An 18938-nucleotide genomic window follows, 5' to 3' on the forward strand; every position below is an offset into this window, starting at 1 on the left:
GTAGGGCAGAATCTGGGAGTGTTTCAAACACAAAGCTTTCATTAGTTAGTACTCATTCCCCTCCTGACTTTGATATGTGACAATATGCATAGAGAATTAACAACCAGGGAAGCTCCTCTGAGCTTCAGTGTTCACAGTCTTTATTGGGACTTCATCATGTAGGCATGATTGATTGACTGATTGATCACCTGGTTGAACTCAGCCTCTGGCCCCTCCCTCCTTGGAGGTCAGGATAATACCATGTGGCCTGAAGGACCCAGTATGAATGACAACGACACTTCTATCACTCCAGAAACTCCAAGTGTATAGAGGTTACTTCCGAGGAGCCAAAGATAAAGACCAGAACTCTCTTAGGGCAAAGCCAAATTCTTTTTTCTCTTTTTTTTTTTTGAGATGGAGTCTTGCTCTGTCACCAGGCTGGAGTGCAGTGGTGCAATTTCGACTCACTGCAACCTCTGCCTCCGGGATTCAAGCAATTCCCCTGCCTCAGCCTCCCTAATAACTGGAACTACAGACACACACCACCACACGTGGCTAATTTTTTGTATTTTAGTAGAGACAAGGTTTCACCGTGTTGGCCAGAATGGTCTCAATCTCCTGATCTGGTGATCTACCCACCTCGGCCTCCCAAAGTGCTGGGATTACAGGCATGAGCCACTATGCCCAGCCAGCCAAATTCTTTACTATACACATGACTAAGTTAATGTAGCAAACATTTCTCAAATGCTTTCAGCCCATGTGGGCAAGCACCATGCCTTATTGATCTGCATTTCCATTGACTAACATGGAAATACAGTGTGTGCTTAAAATTAGTTAATAGCCTTAGGACTTAAAGTTGCTGTTCAAAATATTCTAAATTGAAATAATGGGTGAATTCACAGAGGTCATCACCATTTCTCAGATGGTATCTTCTGTTAACCTCTGTTAGCTTCTTTCTGAGCCTTGTGTCTTGACCTCAGGCCACCCAGAGGACAGAAGACACCCAACAGTCAGCCACACTTGTCAAAACGTCACAACTTGAGCTTAAAACCATGGCTGTACTGGTCATATTCTCACCTCCCATTTCTTCCAGATAATAGCACATTTTCATTGGTTACAGTTGAGCAGACATTTCAGCTATCATGAGTCCAGGACTATGGAGTTGTCAAACTAGATTACCTTCATGTCCCTGCTATCACATCTGCCAGCTTATCTGCACCTTCACCCACGTGAATCTGCTCTAAGGCTCACCCTCCACTTGTGACCTAGATCACATCTCCTTTTTGCTTTCAAGTATCTGCTCTCTTCTCCACCATCAATTTCTCCTTTTCCAAAAGGTGATTGGAAAGTTGTTTTAGCCACCGTCTCCCTTGTACCACATTTTCCTCCTATCCTCCCTAGTCAGCATCCCACCCACACTATCTCACTGAAATTGCTCTTGTCAAAGTCACCTGCATGTAACCGTGTCCAGTGGTCACTTTTGTTCTTATCTTACAGACTTTTGAGTAGCATTTGATGCAGTTAACTACTTCCTCCTTCTTGAAACACTATTTTCTAGGCCCTTGAGACCTCACTCTTGCTTGGTTTTCATTCTACATCATTGGCTTCCCCTTCTCGTCCTCCTTTGCTGATTCTTCTACTTCTTTTGAATGTCTAAACATCAGTGCCCCAGAACTTTGTCAATGTACATTCCTTGGTGGTCTTGGCCAACCTATATCCATCTCCTGCCCTGACTACCCCTTCAAACTCCAGACTTTAACTCTTGCTTGATGTCCTTACTTGCTTATCTTAAAGGCACCCTAAGTGTAATACAGCCAAAGCAGAACTCGAGTTTTTTCCCTTAAACCTGTCCCCGCAACATTGTTTATCCCAAGCAGTTTATGTAGGCCCCTACCTGCCTCTTTGCCCTTGTACTATCTTAACTATAGGTCACTGTGCCCTAGACACACTGATAAGGGCCTTTGTCTTAGTTGTGTTCTCTCTCTGAAATGCTCTTCCCTCTTAGTTTTGCATGACTGGCTCTTTCTTGACAGTATAAGTGATACTTTCTCAGCTGTCCAATCCAAAGCTGCCACCTACTCACTGGCTACCACCTCTCCCTTCTTTAATTTTCTGCATGGCGCTTACTACCAGTTAAGATTATTCTTGTCTGTTCTACTAGAACATTGTCTCTTCTACTAGAATGTAAGGCTCTCAAGAGAAGAGACTTGTTTATGGCTGTATCTCTAGGGCCAAAGTATCTAGTACCTAGTAGTTGTTTAATACATCAAAGGTGTATCAAGAGGAGGTAGGTGAGAGTGGTTTGCCCAGATGCAATCAGTTGGCTATAGAAAATTTTAAAAATAACAAAGCTAAGCTGGCCTGCTTTTTATCAACAATGTATGATAGCAATTCTATACAAATGACACTGATAAAATATTCTTCCCACAAAGCAACCCACTGCTACCCTGTCCCCTTTGATGTACTATTGTAATACCTATTTGCTGAGTGAGTTCCCATTTGGAATAACCATCTTTAACAGTCCTATTAGCCTATTAGATTGATGTCAGGATCCTGTGGATGATCTTGTCAGTGTGCAAGTGGAAAGGATGTGAACCAAGGAACATCACCTGCATCCCAGCCAGGACTTTGCATGGCCAGCTGAGCCCTTAGGTGCTGTCACTAACTTGCAGGCCATTTCTCAAAGTTAAGCACCTCTTGCTGGCCTCTTTCTTCTGTGGCTTTGGAAGCTGAGGCTGAAAGAGCTTCTAATCTGAGTCAAAAGCCCTGGGAGCTGCTCCTGCCCAGAATGCTAGACCAAGACCAGGACAGACTTGTGCCTAGCCACTTGTCTACCCTTCTCTCTTTCTCCTTCTCTATCCTTGTCCTTAGCTTCACCATTAGAGCCTTCATTTATTTTATTCTTAGAGGAATACCTAAAGCAGGTTAGTGGCGACAGGGAGCTGGAGGGTTGGGGGCGAGGATGGTGAGTAGACGGCATACCTTACCTTGTTACCAGCCAGCCCCCTAGCCTGGTATGGATTAATTATAGAAAGCAAAGAGCAAAGACATGGGACTGGGTCTGAGCTAGTTGCTGTCACATTTCAAAGGAATAGGGGAAGGGGCATAAGAGGCACTAACCAGGTCACCAAGAAGAGGGAGGTGAGTGGCAAAGCCTGATCTGGTTGATGACAGCTGGCCTCAGCCTGGCCAGATTGCCACCTTGGGGGCTGCTGTGAGAGTCAGTGGCAGCAACTGACCCTCTGCGTATGGACTCTGAAATGCTTTAGGGAGGCTGTTCTCGAGGTGGTAGTGACACCTGGTGGCCATTGATGGCCAAAGTCTCTAGGCTCTATACTTAACAGAGTCTTCCCTGTGCCGCTGCCTTCCCAACATCTCTCCTACACATTCACTGACTTTTGGGGTCTTTTGTCTGGTAACTGAGCTGGGCCTTGCATCCTAGGGCTCTGGTGAGGTATGGACTGCTCCTCAGACTCCCAGGAACCAGGGGGAGAAAACTTCAGGGGACAAAGCTTTCAGGCCATGCCAGTAGAGATGGCATCTGGTCCTCTCCTTCATGTGGCTAATCTTTTTTTTCAATTCTCATTATACTAGTCCCACTCTTTTTATTTTCCTGCAGAATTCTACAGAGCCAGAAGGCTGAATTGCTCATGCAGGAATTTCAGACAGTGACAGGCAGAGGTGGGAACCAGTCTCTCTTCAGTGCCCCTCAGTTATGCCACAGAGTTGGCTTCCTATTTGGCTAGGGGGTTAGACCCTTGGGGAATGATTCTAAGACTTAGCCTTTGGAAGCATTCATATACATCTGGTGTCCAGAATGAAGATGAGCCTTTTCTCCTACCTCGAGCTGATCAGAGCACATCTGAAATGTTGTTTCTAGTCTGAGGGTCACAGTAGAACAAGGACAAACTGTAACTCCAATCAAAATGTGCTCAGAGGAGAGAAACCAGGAGGTTGAGGCATTTGGCAAATCTATGGTATGAGTAAAAGTTAAAGGAATTACAGTTGAATAGCAGACATGTCAAGTAGTGCATTAATTAGTATCTTTACCTCTCTGATGCTGTCATTGGGGTAGAACTGATTCCAAAAGGCAAATCTGTTGGAAGACAGGTTTTGACCCCGTATAAGGAGTAAACTCTGTAACACTCAGAAATGGCATGTGGCCACTACATTGTTGCTGATGTTCAAGCAGGGGCAGGATGAGCCTATTGTAAGGGACATGGTGAAAGGGGAGGGCTAGGGACTGGTGTTGTTGGAGCAGGTGACATAAAATCTCCTTCCAGGCCTGACATCCTGGGATCCAGACTGTGTTCAGCCACAGTACATGGGAAAGGCTGTGATGAGAATTCAGAATTGAAGGACTGAGGCTGAATAACCTCTGGTCTTTGGTGGGACATTCTGCCAGTACTTTTTAATACTGGCTCCCTGGTATAAAGAGAAACACAAAACATTTCTAGCTAGGTTTTTCCAGCCACAAAGGGACTGAAACAAGCTTGTCTAATCTGCGGCCTATGGGCTACATGCAGCCCGGGATGGCTTTGAATGCGGCCCAACACAAATTCATAAACTTTCTTAAAACATTATGAGATATTTTGCAATTTTATTTTTTTTTAGCTTAGCAGCCATCATTAGTGTTAGTATATGTGTGGCCCAAGACAATTCTTCCAGTGTGGCCCATGAAAGCCAAAAGATTAACAGTCCTATAACGCTGCTGTTCCAAAAGATGAAGTCTCCTTAGTGCAAGAAGACCAAGCCTAAGAAGGGGTTTCTTCTCTCTGAGAAGTAGAGTCTAAAGGGCTGTGCTGATAGGGAGGGCTGCAACTTTCTCTCCAATCCTACACATGGTACTAACAGGGCTTCACTTGAGCTTAGATGAGGTAAATTTAGGACAAATGAAAGGCCTTCCTGCTTCCCACAGCAGGAATGGCTTTAGTGAATTTGTTTCCCAGTGATTACAAGCTGAGAACATGAGGAGATTTGGGGCATTCAGATAAAGCCACTGGTGACTAGATCCCTTAACAGACTATTAAGAGAAACTAACTATTCTGGGACTGTCTTAACTTTTCAGGGACATCTTTAATCACTTGAAACTGACATTCTGACCTTGAGTGACCTGCCCTTAAGTGTCCCCAGAAGACTCAGGGACTGCCCCCATGGGATATTTCTTGGGTCCTAGGTTATGGGAGGGCCCCAGTCCAGGAGTTGAGCTCTGCATGCACAGAAGCAACTCCCCCCAAGGAGAGAAGGAGAAGCAGCTCATCCCTGGGTACCTTTTAGAACCTTTCAGAGGAAGGTTGGCACTGGTGACTGCAGGGGAGAACCCAGAAAGATCCTAAGGTGCCTCAAAACATGCAGTCCCCTTTGCACTGAGTAAACCTACAACCTCCCGACCACATTCTTTCCCGCTGCCTCATTCTCCCTAGGGTCCTAGACCCGGGGAGCGGGGCCTGAGGGACCTGATCAGAATAGTTCTGTGGCGTGTCCGGCAAGGAGCTTGGCCTGGCCTCTTTCCTGGGGCCAGACCCTGGGACCCTTTCCCAATTTCCTGTCTCAGATATGCTGAGCAAGCACAGGCCTTCCTCCTTGGTGGGGGCAGCTGGTCTCAGGCCAACAGCTCACAAGTGTTGAGTCACTCAATGTCTTTCCTTCCTTTGCTTTCCATCCTACTGGGACCTCAGGAGCTCCTTTCTCCCAGCTTGTCTGCCGAAAGCCACAGGATAGCATTTTAAAGTTGCCTTTGACAAAAACCCACAAACCTTCATCCATAGGCTTGGTTTCTGTCCCAGGCCAGTGATGTCCTTTCCAGTCATCTCGAGAGCTAATATTTACCATTTCTGCAGGGACCTTGCTGGAACTAAGTCAGCAATACACAGAGGGCATGATATAACCCAGACCAGAATTCTCCACACATGAAACTACTATACATCAGGTGACAGGAAACCACACAACAATATCTTCTCCATTGATGCATGAAATTCTAACATTAGACCTCCCTTCCTTTGGATTGATATTTATTATTTAAATAATAGTAGAATGCCCACTTACACTGCCTAACATTTTCCAGTTTATAAAGTACACTCATTAGTTTAAGCCTCACAATCCTTATTTAAGATGGCTTGGGCTGGCAAGTGTATCGTTGTTTCACATATCAGCAAAGAGAAGGCAGTTGACTTGCCCAAGGTCACACAGCTGCTAAGCAGGAGAACTGGATCTTCTGGGCCCCAGTTCAGGGAGTTCTCCACAATACCGTGCACCATGCCCTTCTTGTGCTCCCACATCAGCAGAGGGGAAGGTAAGAATGGAGCGAGATGGGCATTTGTGACTATGTCTCTATGTAAGGAAAACCCTTTCATTCCTCCTTTAACAAACAAGTAGAGGACCTACCAATCTAGAGGAGTCTCTGAGCTTCACCAGCTCTCATCTTTGTTCCTGGCTTCTCTGATCACTAAGCCCAGTGGACTAGGCATAGCAGGATACCAGCCCAATTAGCTTCGATGGAAGCAGCACATTCTCCAAGCCCCTGAAAGCCTATACCTGCAAGACGTTTCTGCACAGGCCCAGTAGCCCTAGGGTCTTGCTGAGTTCAAGATTCTGTAGCTGGTCCAGGCTGGTCTTGAACTCTGTAGCTAAGAAGGGCTTGTCTCAGATCTCACACATCTGAAGAACTGAAAAGAAAAAAAAAAGCATGAACAAATTCATGGAAGCCCAGAGCCAGAAAGGCATGTAGAAGTCATGTGCCTGCAAGTACATAAGCCCCTCTGACCAGAGTTTGTCCAAGCACAGCTGAAATACTTCTCATGCCAAGAAGCTCACTGCTACCCAAACCAAGCAGTGGGCTTCCTGGCATAAGAGGTATTTCAGCAGTGCTTGGACAAATAGCCCTTGACACTAGATTTACATTTGACTCACTGCAATCTTCTACTAAGACATAGGTGCTTCCACGGTCACCTCATTTAATCCTACCTTTTGGGAAACTATGACTCAGGGTAAGTAACTTGCCCAAAGTCACATGAAGAAAGATGTCATTTCAAGACTTCTCACCATCCTATCTGCTCCATGTACCCATGTTTTTCTGCTAGCATCCCCCTTGAGAGGTGGCCAGAACTGGTTGTAGTGCTCTCTCATGAGGCTTGATCAGCCAGAACAGTGGCCCTATCACTTCCCCTTGTGAAAACACAGACACACCTCCAGCTGCATCCGATTTTTGGCAGAATCGTTACAGACTGACACCCTCTGAGCCTGTTGTCACTCTGTAAACCCAAAGTTGTTTTGGGTTTATTTATTATTTATTTATATATTTTTTTGAGACAGGGTCTTGCTCTGTTGCCTAGGCTGTAATGCAGTGGCGTGATCATGGCTCACTGCAGCATCAACCTCCCAGGCTCAAGTGATCCTCTTGTCTCAGCCTTTCGAGTAGCTGGGACTACAGGCACATGCCACTATGCCCAGCTAATTTTAGTATTTTTTGTAGAGACAGCATTTCATCATGTAATCCAGGCTTGTCTTGAACTCCTGGGCCCAAGTGATCTGCCTACCTCGGCCTCCCACAGTGTTGGGATTACAGGCGTGAGCCACACCCAGCTGGGTTTTTTTCTTATGTTTCTATAAGGTCATTTAGTCCCCTTCCTTTTTGTGTGCAGCTAGGCACAAGCACTGAACTTTACATTCTTACCTGTTTGAGTCAATCCAAGTTCCTGAGCAAAAGTCTGCCTCCTCCATCTGGCCGTGAGTTCCTGCTGTGGGCTGGCTCCAGGCCAGACTTTGGCAGTGACGCCAGAGTGGCCAGACTTCTGTGGAATTCAGCATCCCAGGAGGCTCTGGGTGACTGGAGACAGAGCCCATGGTAGCCGAGCCCCACAGGGAATAGGCCCGCAGATCCTAGCAGACAGCAGGCTTGTGGGTGGAGCCAGGGTATCTCAGCCTGGTAAGGGACAGTCCTTGGGAACACTCCTCCCTGCCTCCAGTAGCCCCTGAGAAGTCTTCGGTACATAATCTCAGTAGAGCTGGGGCCAGAAGAAGCTTCCTAGGCACCGTCAAGGATGGCCAAGGTATATTCCCAGGCTCCGGCCCAAAGGATTGCCTCTGAGAGCTTTTCCCCTAAATCTTGGAGAAGGGCATATCTGGGCCTAGTTCATCCATGGGTGTCTTACATGTATATTTCTATGGCTGAGGAAAGATGAGGCAAACCTGCATGGTATGATCACCCCTGTGAGTTCATCCTGTGAGTGTCTGGAGTTCTATTAAAGCTTAATCTATGGGATTTAAAATGTTTTATTGGAATCATAGGTTCACAGGGTTGGAAGGAACCTTAGCATTCATTCAGTCAACTTCATATTTAAAGAAGGAATGTTATCTATGATGTCTTTGTCAGGGCATTCGCCAGCCACTATGTGAACACATATATCTGCCTCTCAAAACAGTCTATCTCACTTTTTTTACAAAAGAAAAGTTCTGCTTCTAAGTGAAAGTCTGCCTTTCTAGAGCTTTTTTTGCCCACTGGCCCTTGTTCTGCTCTCATGCCACATGGTCTGTAACCCTCTCCAGGAATACCGATTCTCTGGGAGGAGAACGTCTTAAGCTGTTCTTGGCCAACGTTTGAGATGGTGCATTGGCACCCTTCAGTGGTATTGGGCATCAGGCCCTGGGGGAAATACCAGCAAGAACAAGTCCAGTAGCTTCACAAAGTGTGCCTTTTTCTGTCCTTCACCTAAGTATCTCTGGACATGAGAGCCTGTGATGTTGAAGGCATGGGCCAGATGAGAGAATGAACAGTGAAGAATCAGGCCTGGACTGAGCAGCAGCAGTTGATGACATAAAGAGAAAGAGAAGGCTGGAAAGGGTGAGCCCAGCCATGCTGAAGCAATCGGGAGTACTGATGAAATAGCATCTACCTCACAGTAACAGTACTGTGAGGTGCAGGGAGATAGTGTACAATAGTGCCCCCATGTTACCTGGAACACAGTAAGCACTCCGTAAGTGTCAGCTCTAGATGATTTTAGAGAAGTTAAGAGACACAACCAGAAAAAAGGTTTAGGAGGGTACTAGGTAGCCCCAGAGAAGACAGATTGGAAAGAGAAGAGATGAAAGAATTAGGAGACTATTTTAGCAAGAAATGATAAAGACCTGACCAAAGTTAGTCCAGGGACGATGGCGACTCAGACACCAGGAGGGAAAAGCTAAAGAGTCCTCTGAAGGCTGATGGGATTGAGTGGTTTCCAGCTGGCTTCCCGGGTGTGGGTGTTGCAGTGCCAGGCTCAGACTGTGCCTCATGGATCCCAAGAAGGTCTCTGGAAGAAGGGAAAGGAAGTAGTATTCTCGTGTGACTTGTTGGGGGTTGGAGGTTATGGTAGAATGGGCACTCTCTGATGTGGTAGCACTGAGGACATTTCAAAGGCCTCCTGCCTGTTACAATCCCAAATCCTCTCAGTAGAACAGTTCCGAGTAATGCTGTTAAAAGACTGTGATACTGAGAAGGTAACACTTCCCTGCAGTGGAGCTGAAAACAGACAGTAATAGTCAGGAAGGGAGATAAATGCCAGAATGGGAGGCCCAAAGGAAATGAGGAACAGGAGGAGAAGCAGCTTTAATGTGGGAGTAGGGCTAAGGGGCACGTCAAAAGGGGAGAGGAGCACTAAAGGGGAAGTGAGTGCTCACTGAGGACATGCTTGTTTTTAGCCACTACCCTGCCTTGGAAGCCCCTTGTTGACATCACCATCGGCACACTTGGCAGGCTTTAGGTTTTGTAGAGCATTTCCCTTGTGCCGAACTCAGGCTCCATTCACTGCCTCTAATGCAAATGTTAGACAAACTAAGTCACACAGGTCTTTGATCCTGTCAGGGCATAATCAGAATCATGGCTGGGAGGAGAGGGAGCATGGGAGTGGAGCCATGCTGTTGGGTAAAGTGTAATTATGCAGCACAAAAGCAGCCTGGCCTTGAGCACTGTTACAAACATTAATGTCTTATTCCTTCCCTCTAAGGTAAGGAAGGTTCTGGGAAACAAATAACAACTCCTTTCTTCAAGTCCCTCCCTGTGGGAGTTCCCAGCCAAGTCCAAAGAGTGGATCTGATCCCCTGAGTCAGGCCCAGAACTGATCCCACTCCAGAATTAACTCCAGATGAGAAATGAGCCAAGCCTAGGCTAGTCACTAGGTCCAGCTAGGCACGGGCATGTGTACATATACACTCCTCCCCTACCCTCCTGCTCTCCTGCCCCTAGAGCCACCTGTAGTCCAACCCTGCCTCTGGAGTTTGGCATTGACCCTCCCTTTCCTTTAGAAAGCCAGGCCTGTATGTAGGAGTGGGAGCCGGAAATGGGCAGGCATCAGAAAACCAGAAAAGAAACAAGATGGTGCTAGAGGACTCAAAGATTCTAGAAGGAATGAGTCTAAATGGAGGAAAATGAAAAGGGGGTTGAAGAGGTCTCAGGCATTGTTATCAGAGTGGCTCCAAGCCCCAGACTGCCCACACTGCCCCAGCAACACCCGAGGCTGAGGGTCCCCTTTGAGGTGTTTCTAGAGCTGCAGAAGCCTATGGCCAGATCCCACTGGATCCCACCAGGTCCCACCGGATTCCACTGTGGCTTTACCATGGAGCCACGGGGTTTCTCTTTGGAATTCAGTGGCTTGGAGTTTTGTTTTTATCTCTTTTGCATTTTTGTCTTCCAGAGCGGAACACTTAAGGATCCGGACTCAAGCAAGACCCCACCTCAGCGGCCACCCCCCCAAGGTTGTTTACAGTATATTCTCGACTGTAATGGCATTGCAGTAGGGCCAAAACAAGTCCAAGCTTCTTAAAACGATTGGTAGTTAATTTTTCAAAGCAGAAATTTTAAGCCAAAAACAAACAAAAGAAAGGAAAGCGGGGAGGGGAAAACAGACCCTCCCACTGGTGCCGTTGCTGCGTTCTTTTAATGCTGACTGGACTGTGTTTTTCCTATGCAGTGTCAGCTCCTCTCTCTGGTTGTTTACCTGTTCCTGTTCGTGCTTGTAACGCTCACTTATGTTTTCTCTGTATAACTTGTGATTCCAGGGCTGTTTGTCAACAGTGTACAAAAGAATTGTGCCTCTCCCAAGTCCAGTGTGACTCTCTCTTCTGGGTGGTTTGATAGTGTTTTTAAAAGTAATATATAATGTGGGGTGAAATGGGAGTAGCGGGGTGGACAGGGGAGAAACAGAAACCACAAAAAGAAAACCCAACTCCTTCTCCCCGCAAGCTCAGATTAAATCCCCCCACTTGACCTCCACCAGTGTGCTTGGGATCTTCAATGAACTGTGCTTTTCGCTTTCTTTCTGCATGACTATGGTAACTAGATAGAACATTAAGAGATTTTCAAAATCAAATTTCCATAGCTTCATCCATTGAATTTGAAAGCATCCACCTTTTTCTCCATTTGCTAAAATTTGGTGCAGTTTGAGTTTATGTGAATAGGCTGGCTGTGCCTGTAGAGCTCTTGTATTTTTAGTGATGACATGAAATACAAAGAACAAGCTATTTCCAGGAATGTGTTCTGTATTTTACATCCCAGTGTACCTTCATTTTATTATTAACTAATTAGCTATGAGATTTTTTAAAAATGGGGCCGCTGATGTGCAATATCAAAGTAAACCTGTGAGTATTTTATGTGTGTTGATCTCAGTTGTTTCTTCTTTGTTGCTGTTTCTGGATCAGCCATGTGTGTGCTTGTGTGGACCTGAGGCTGCTTTGTGTTCCCAAAGCTTGACCTGTGTACAGAGATAATTCCTTGGCAATGTTGGACATAGAATGCAGGGAGCTACTGAAGGTCTGTCAGGGATTTGTCCATTCTGCTCTTGGCCTCTCCTGAGGCATTGTAATGGGAGACCAAATCAAAAATGTCCTATGTCTCTTGAGTGGGTACACTACCTACAGAACCCCGAGGTTGATTTATGCTTCAGTTCTCAGCTGTTTACCAGAGCCCTCCAGGGTCCAGAGATTGAGGAGCTTTCTCTTTTCTAGGAGGAACTGTCTTCAGATTTAGCTTGTGTGTGTTTTGGACAGAGGCTCCACAGCAGTGGCACTTGAGGAACCCTCACCCTTTTGTCCTCTTCCCTCTGACAAGCAGCACCTGAGCATATGCTAAGGCAGTTCATTAAACTAGGCCCCAGCTTCAGTGCCTCATCTTTGCTATCTCCCGGCCAGGCTGGGAATGGGCACCAGGCAGCCACCTCTAACACCATGGTTGGTGGGAGTTCATGCCAGCAGTTTGCCTTTGAGAAGAAATGCTTCTGGCTTTACTTTTACATTCCTTTCCACCTCTATATTGACATGTCACCATTATGGACGCTCAGATCTGAAAAGGAACTAGTGTTGGTGGTATGTAACAAGAGTTACATGTCTAGGGGCTTGCACCCTGGTTTCTCCTTTGGTTGCTGGCAAATTCTGAGGCCACAGAGAAATGCAAAGAGTATGAATGTTTTCATCTGTAATCCCTCCCTCAGCTGATGATGGTAGTTGATCTGTTGTAAATATATACATATATGCATATTTGCACTTCCAGATGAGTTGCCTAAGAATCAGGTCCTTAAAAACCTCCCAATCTGATGAAATGATAGAAAAGAATAAAGTAACATTTCCCAGAATGGAGGAATACTTTATTTTATATTTTTGTCCAAGTGATGAGCTGATGGTGGTGTTGCTTCTCTGCACGTTATCAGTGTGTATATCCGGTGCTTTTTATGTGTCATTTATGAGCCACAAATGCAAAGTTACCATTTGAATTCAGTCAGGCTACAGGGTGGTGTCAGCCAAGGTCTTTCAGGTGGGGGAGAAATTGGTTAGGGCTCCCATTGCCAAATGCAAGCAGATAGCATAACCTGACTGTTACGTGCCCTCAGGCAGCATGCTAAGGGACAACTCTGTGGCCTGGGGGACATCTGTGTCACAGTATAGGATTGCTGTTCAGGTGTTTTGTACCTGTTTCTTTTCTGACGTTGTCCCCTTTTTTTGTACTGATCCAACTGGGAGAACCTCAGCCAATGCTGGAAGTGTGATTGAAGTACCTCTCTTTTGTGACTCTTGTACAGCTTAATGTGCAATAAAGGAAAAGTTATATCTGTCTTCAGTGTTAAGTTGTAAAGTTTCTGGCTATCCAAGTATCTCTGCACAAGTGGGAAAGCACTCAGGTTTCTGGTGCAAGAGGCTGAGCTATCAACCTGTGTTACCTTACCAGAAAATGCTAATACCAATAATGTCAAACTTTGGAAATGGCTAAAACTGGTTAATGTGAAATAATCTGCTAATCTGTCATCTTCATTAGCTATTTGATTTGAATTTGGAGCTTCTTAAACCTGCAAAATTCTATTTATGTATGTATGCATGTATTTATATCTGTGTAACTAACTCTGGCATTATTTGGTTAGATGATAAAGGGGATCCTATACCCTGTGGTGGGGAACTGAGCAGACAGTCATGGGTGTACAGTGACACAGATATACAGTTCTGCCTCTCCAGAGGCTGCAGATGTTCTGGTGTTTCTAAAAAACTAAGTGATAATACAGCTAGCTGGTGCTGAGTTTCTGTAAGTCCATTCCTTCCAACAGGCCCATGGATGTGGACTCTGGGATTGAGGCTGAGAGACTGGACCTCCCAGGGCAGTCATGCATCATTTCCCCTAGTCAGTAGTTGCTAGTGGGAATGGCTTTTGATTTCTAAGTGTTGGGACCCTCCTCAGCAAACTCTAGGCAATCTGGTATCACCTTAATGCCTATCAACTCCAAGAGGAAGGAGGACCTTTTTTCTTTCCAGGCCACCAGATGGTTTTGTGTTTCATGCTGGGAGGAGGGTGTGCTGGTCCTTTTTAGGGGGGCTTTTCTTTGCCAAATGGCACCCACAACATCCCCAGGGGAGAGTGGAGTTTGGATGTCTGGAGAATTCTACCACACATACCTGAGAGGTTCATCCTGCTAGAGCCCCTGAGGATGGTACTGACAGGCAAAACAGTGCCTGGAAAGAAAGGATTTCTCCTGGTTGTGAGCATGAGTTAATGCTAAAATGAAGCCCTGGTGGGGCAGGGTGGGCATGGCAATCAGACCCATGCAGGCTTGGAGCAGGACCAAGGGCGGCCCCATAAAACAACATAAGTCAGTGACCATCGAGGTAATCATAGGGTACGGAATACTTTTTGAAGAACTTGCTCAACCTTATCATCTTTGAAACACTACCCCTTAAAAGACCAGTAAGACCAGGGCTTACTTTTTAGAGTTTTATGGTTGGGAAAACTGAGGCCAGAAAAGTTTGGTGACTTGCTCAGGGAGTCACTGGTAGACTGTTTCTGGGATCCAGTGCTCTCTCCTCATCGCCATGTGGAACTTGAGACTTGCAGCAAACCCTGGAGCAGGGTAGTCGCCCTCTCCTGCATCTGCCATGTGGAACTTGAGACTTGCAGTAAACCCTGGAGCAGGGTAGTCTGTACCTGAGGCACCTCTGGGGAGGAAGGGTGAGGACCCTGCATTCTGGGGCCCTCTGTGAGAGAGCGTGCCTCTGGCGGGGCTGCTAGTCCATTGGTTCCTCCTTGTCCTGCTGACTCCTACTGTGGCTGAGTTGCTGTATATCTGAGGAGGAGCACTTAGTGGCCATGTACAAGGATAGCTAACCAAGGACCCCCTTTGGGGCCCTTCAGACTCCAGCTTCTTGGAATAGAGCTTATCCTTTTGTAATTAACCACGCCCTTTGAGATGTAGATTCTAATAAGGAAACATTTTGATATGGTTAAATTATGAAGTTTTTCTTGTACTGAACCTAGGGGGCCCTGGGCAACCCCAAGGAATACAGCCCCCAGGCAAGGTGCTGCCTCCACGCCGGCTCCCCCCTGGACCATCACTGCCACCTTCCTCCTCTTCCTCCTCCTCTTCCTCCTCGGCTCCTCAGCGGCCGGGCGGCCCCACCACCCATGGAGATGCACCCTCCAGCAGCAGCTCCCTGGCAGAGGCCCAGCCACCCCTGGCTGCTCCACCACAGAAGCCCCAGCCTCACCCACAGCTCAAGTAAGAGACAACTCAGCAGCTCCTCCCTCCCCTCCTCCCACCCTCCTGGTGGGCCTTGGGCTTCAGAGCTGCTAGAAAGCACCTTCAATCAGGTCTCCTCCTACAGATATTTTGTGGTGGGATTTTTTTGGGTTTTTTTTTTTTTTTTTTGGTTTTTGGTGAGAGGAATGGTTAGAGTTCACTGGGGAGGGGAAGAAAGAAGGAAGTGAAAGTGTAAAGTTTAACTAGAAGTTCAACTCCCTCCCCTTTCTTCCTGGGAAGTGGCACTATGGCAGAGTCACTGTCCCTTCTCTAGTCTTGTACTAGCTTAAGATTTTGGTTTGTTTATTTTAAACCCTGTCTCCCACTCTTTTTTCCATTCCTTTTCTTTTTGTGTGTTTCTCTACTTCTAAAAAATTTTTTTAAATCTTTCTGCTTCTGACTCACAGTTCAGAGTATGCAATCAGTAAGGCTGTCCAGAATGAAAAGAGGGAAGTAGTTAAATCCATTGCAACATTTTACCTTCAGCTCTGTCCAAAGGAGGTCAGTTTCTGGTGTGGGCAGCAGAGGAGTTCCCAGGCAGAGATGCTGAGGACCTCTATTCTCTTGGGTTCCCTCACACCCAGCAATCACCCTAGAAGCCCCTCCACATTGCCCTGCTGCACAGGACCCCTGGAAACAGCAGAGCTGTCCTTGGGAGGGACAGCACCTGGATGTGGACGATGGTCAGTTCTGCCCTCTCCCACAGAGGCCTCTGATTGTTTGCAATGTCCCCAGCAGACTTCTTTCACCACCTTCAGCACAGATAGCCATAGCCTCGGGGGATGGTAGTGACCCACCCCTGCTTCTCAGAGTGAGGTGACAGGCAACAAATGACTCTTCAGAAAGGGAGAAAGGGGGCTGTAGGATTTTGGAGTTTAAATGAGCCACTAAGGGGTCATGTAGTCATTGCACAGATGAGAAAACTTTGCTCAGAGAGATGTATGTTTGTTTGTTTTCCTCAAAGCCGAGCTACTCCTCTAATTAGTGTCAGAGCCAAGGTTGCGGGGCTCAGGTGTCCAGATGGTCACTTTCTCTGGGTCTTCCAGTCCTGCGTGATGGGAGGGGCATCACACACTCTTGCTCCCCAGCTCTGGCCAGTGGTACCTCTTGCCTCTTGCCTGCCCCATAATGTCCCTTCAGCCCAGCTGTTTCCTGCCTGCTGACTTTTTTTTTAATCCCTCATGCCTTCTCACTAGCCAACTTTAGCCCCTGCCTGAGGGCAGATCCTTGGATTGTCACTGCCTCTGGGCTGAAGCTGTTGAATAGAGCAGGCCTCTGATGACAAGCTGGAGGCTTGTCCCTAGTACACCTCTGCCTGTGCAGGCCGAGGAACGCCCCACTCCCAGAGGCCAGCGTGTTGGGATTTGTTCCCAGCCCTAATTAAAGGCAAGGTGTCTGTTCACAGTCACTGCATTGGGAGAGAGACTGATCACAGTTCTGTAGAAGGGAGTTTCTCCTGAGCTGCACCCAGCATTTAAAGGAGGGCTTAGAGTCCCAAGCCACCAGAAGAAGAGTTCTGGAGCCAGAAATCAGCAGAAATGAGAGCCAGTGGGACTCAAGAAGGAGAAAAGCTGGGCCACTGGAGAAGCCAGACTTCATGTCCTCTCCTGGAGTGCAGGCTGGGCGTCCCCATGGCCTCGTGCTTCATGGTTTTTCCCTGTGAACCACTAGTCTCTAAAGGGGAAAATAGGCCCCTAAAATGTGTATAATTTGGATTTTCTCATTAGAAAGCTCCCTAAGAAACTTGTAAAGGCCTGATATATATCTCTTTTGCCACTGGACACCCTGAATCTCATAGAGGTTCATATTAGTGCTCCTCTGAGGAGAGTTGCAGGGGTGGTTACTGCATCCATTTTAAGAACAGAGAAATTGAAGCATTAGAGTTTTGGGCTAAGCCAGTAGGTTCTTTTGGATCAGAGAAAAGATCAGAATAGAAAAAGCCAAAAGTGTCTAGAGAGCTTCATTTTACCAAACTTCGTAGATGAGAACCTGAGGCACAGAGAGGCACATGGCTTGCCTCCAGTTAGAAGTGAATGAGTGGCAGAACGAGACTTTGGCCCAGGTCTTCTGATCTGGCTCCACCAGTTGATAGTTGATAGTTGATAGAAAAGAGCGTACCAGAGTCACAGGCCCCCTTGTGGCTCCCTTTCATCAGAGAAGTATATGAGATTCGTAGGTTAGTTCTTACCAAGTTGGGACTTCTGAAATTTAGCCCTTGGGCATGTTAGATTAAATTAAAGAAGCAGCCTTTGAGTCATGTCTTCCTCCTCTTTCCCTTCTTTCTTTTTACCCTTCTCCCTCGTTCCCACACTGTCCCCACCCTTTCTATTCTAGTATCACTGAAGGTGAGGAAGTAGCGTAGGGGTCTCCCAGGGTCTTGGTAGAACGGCCACTTCTGGCTTTATCCTCCATCACCCGGGTCTCCCTGGGGAGGGAGTGGGAGTTCTAGGTGTGTATCCTCACGTCACCGTCCTTCCCTGCCTTGCTGGGAACACCACCCTCTCACATTCTCTCTGGTTTTTATCTTCAAGCAAGTCGCAGTCCCTGACAAATGCCTTCAGCTTCTCTGAGTCTTCCTTCTTCCGGTCTTCAGCCAATGAGGATGAAGCCAAAGCGGAGACCATCCGGAGCTTGAGGAAGTCCTTTGCCAGCCTCTTTTCAGATTAGCTCTTCAGACACACGGGGCACCCGGCCCAACCGGGAAAGGCATCTAAGACATTCACCAACAACAGTCAGCCAGCTTGGTGGTGATGTCCCATGACCTTGACATGTGTGGTCCCTTCCTCTGCTCTGTTGTGCTAAGTGATGTTGTGCAGCCCAGAAAGGACCATGTGACAGTCTCAGGGCAGGTATCACCCACAAGGGGTACCTGGCATCAGAGAGAAAAGAGCTGCTTCCCTGTAGTCATGAGAGCTTCCTTCTGAAGTCATCGTTCGCTGTGAGTTTAGTGGCCTTATTGTGACAGTGCCATCATGTCTTATTCTTCCCTGTGAAACCAGGATTAATTGTGGACTCCTGGCAGCTTAACCTAGCTCAGTTGCAGTGCTAAGCATGCCCTGCTCCCATTCAGTGATACTTGTTTGGGAAGTATTTACTTCTCCAAAAGTACTCTTGGCCCTAACTTTTAGGAACTTTCCCCAACCTGGATCCCTTGTCATACTTGTGTTACTGTTTAAAGCATACCCACCCAACTTACAAAATCCCAGGCTGCTGTGGTGGTGAAGCACCTTGAGTCTGCTGATATTCGGGAGAACAAGGATCTGCAGTTTCCCCTTTTCTCCCCTCTGAAGAGTGGTTCTTATGTGCAATCTGCAGTAACCTTGAACTCCAGAGCTGCACTATAGAGAATGCATGCCACTATGATAGCAGTATGCCAAGCTTTGTGTTCCTCTCCTAATAAATGTTAAGACCTTTGGTGTAATAAAAGCAGCAGCATTCACCAACATCTGAGTCAGCCATGAGGTCTTGACCCCTTGGCCACCCTTTAGGCTGAGAGAGTGTCCATGAGGAATGTGTGTGTGAGTGTAGAGTGAAAAATCTAGGTGTGTGAAGCTATTTGTGTCAGTTTGTGTGTGTGACTGCAGGTGTACATGTGTTTGCAAGTGTTTGAGAATGTGTCTGACCTTTACATGCCACTTCTGGGCCTCCTGACACCTCCGCAGTGAATTTGTCTCCTCCAAGGCAGCTAGCCTTCCTTCAGCAACTCAGCATTTCTGCTTATATTGTGGACTTTGTAACCTTTCAAATAAACACAGAACTCTTATTCCCGGAGGAGTCAAGTTAGACTCACTTGCCTGGTCTGTTATCAAGCTCCTCAGCTGAGGCCCACATGGTGCCAACGAGGCTGGACCAACCAGCTTTATGACCAGACTCCCACAGATCCCAACCAAGGCATCCTAAAGAGACCTGCAACTGAGGGTGGGCTCTGAGAGATTT

The 18938-nt window shown here is 46.9% G+C and overlaps 1 protein-coding gene across 5 annotated transcripts in view; it reads left to right on the plus strand.

Moving 5' to 3' along the window:
• The window catches only part of SYN2 (synapsin II), a 187106-nt gene extending 168659 nt beyond the window's left edge, over window positions 1-18447 (plus strand). For all 5 annotated transcript variants that reach the window (XM_064362028.1, XM_064362025.1, XM_021675626.2 and 2 more), the window contains 3 exons: window positions 10647-10707; window positions 14741-14981; window positions 17534-18447. In XM_064362028.1, the coding sequence (XP_064218098.1) occupies window positions 10647-10707; window positions 14741-14981; window positions 17534-17669 (438 nt within the window). In that variant the 3' untranslated portion in view covers window positions 17670-18447. The remainder of the gene's footprint in view (window positions 1-10646; window positions 10708-14740; window positions 14982-17533) is intronic.
• The last annotated feature ends 491 nt before the right edge of the window (window positions 18448-18938 follow it).

The sequence above is a fragment of the Aotus nancymaae genome, unplaced genomic scaffold (assembly GCF_030222135.1).
Source record: "Aotus nancymaae isolate 86718 unplaced genomic scaffold, 86718_ANA_hifiasm-v0.15.2.pri h1tg000046l, whole genome shotgun sequence".
Classification (NCBI taxonomy): Eukaryota; Metazoa; Chordata; class Mammalia; order Primates; family Aotidae; genus Aotus; species Aotus nancymaae.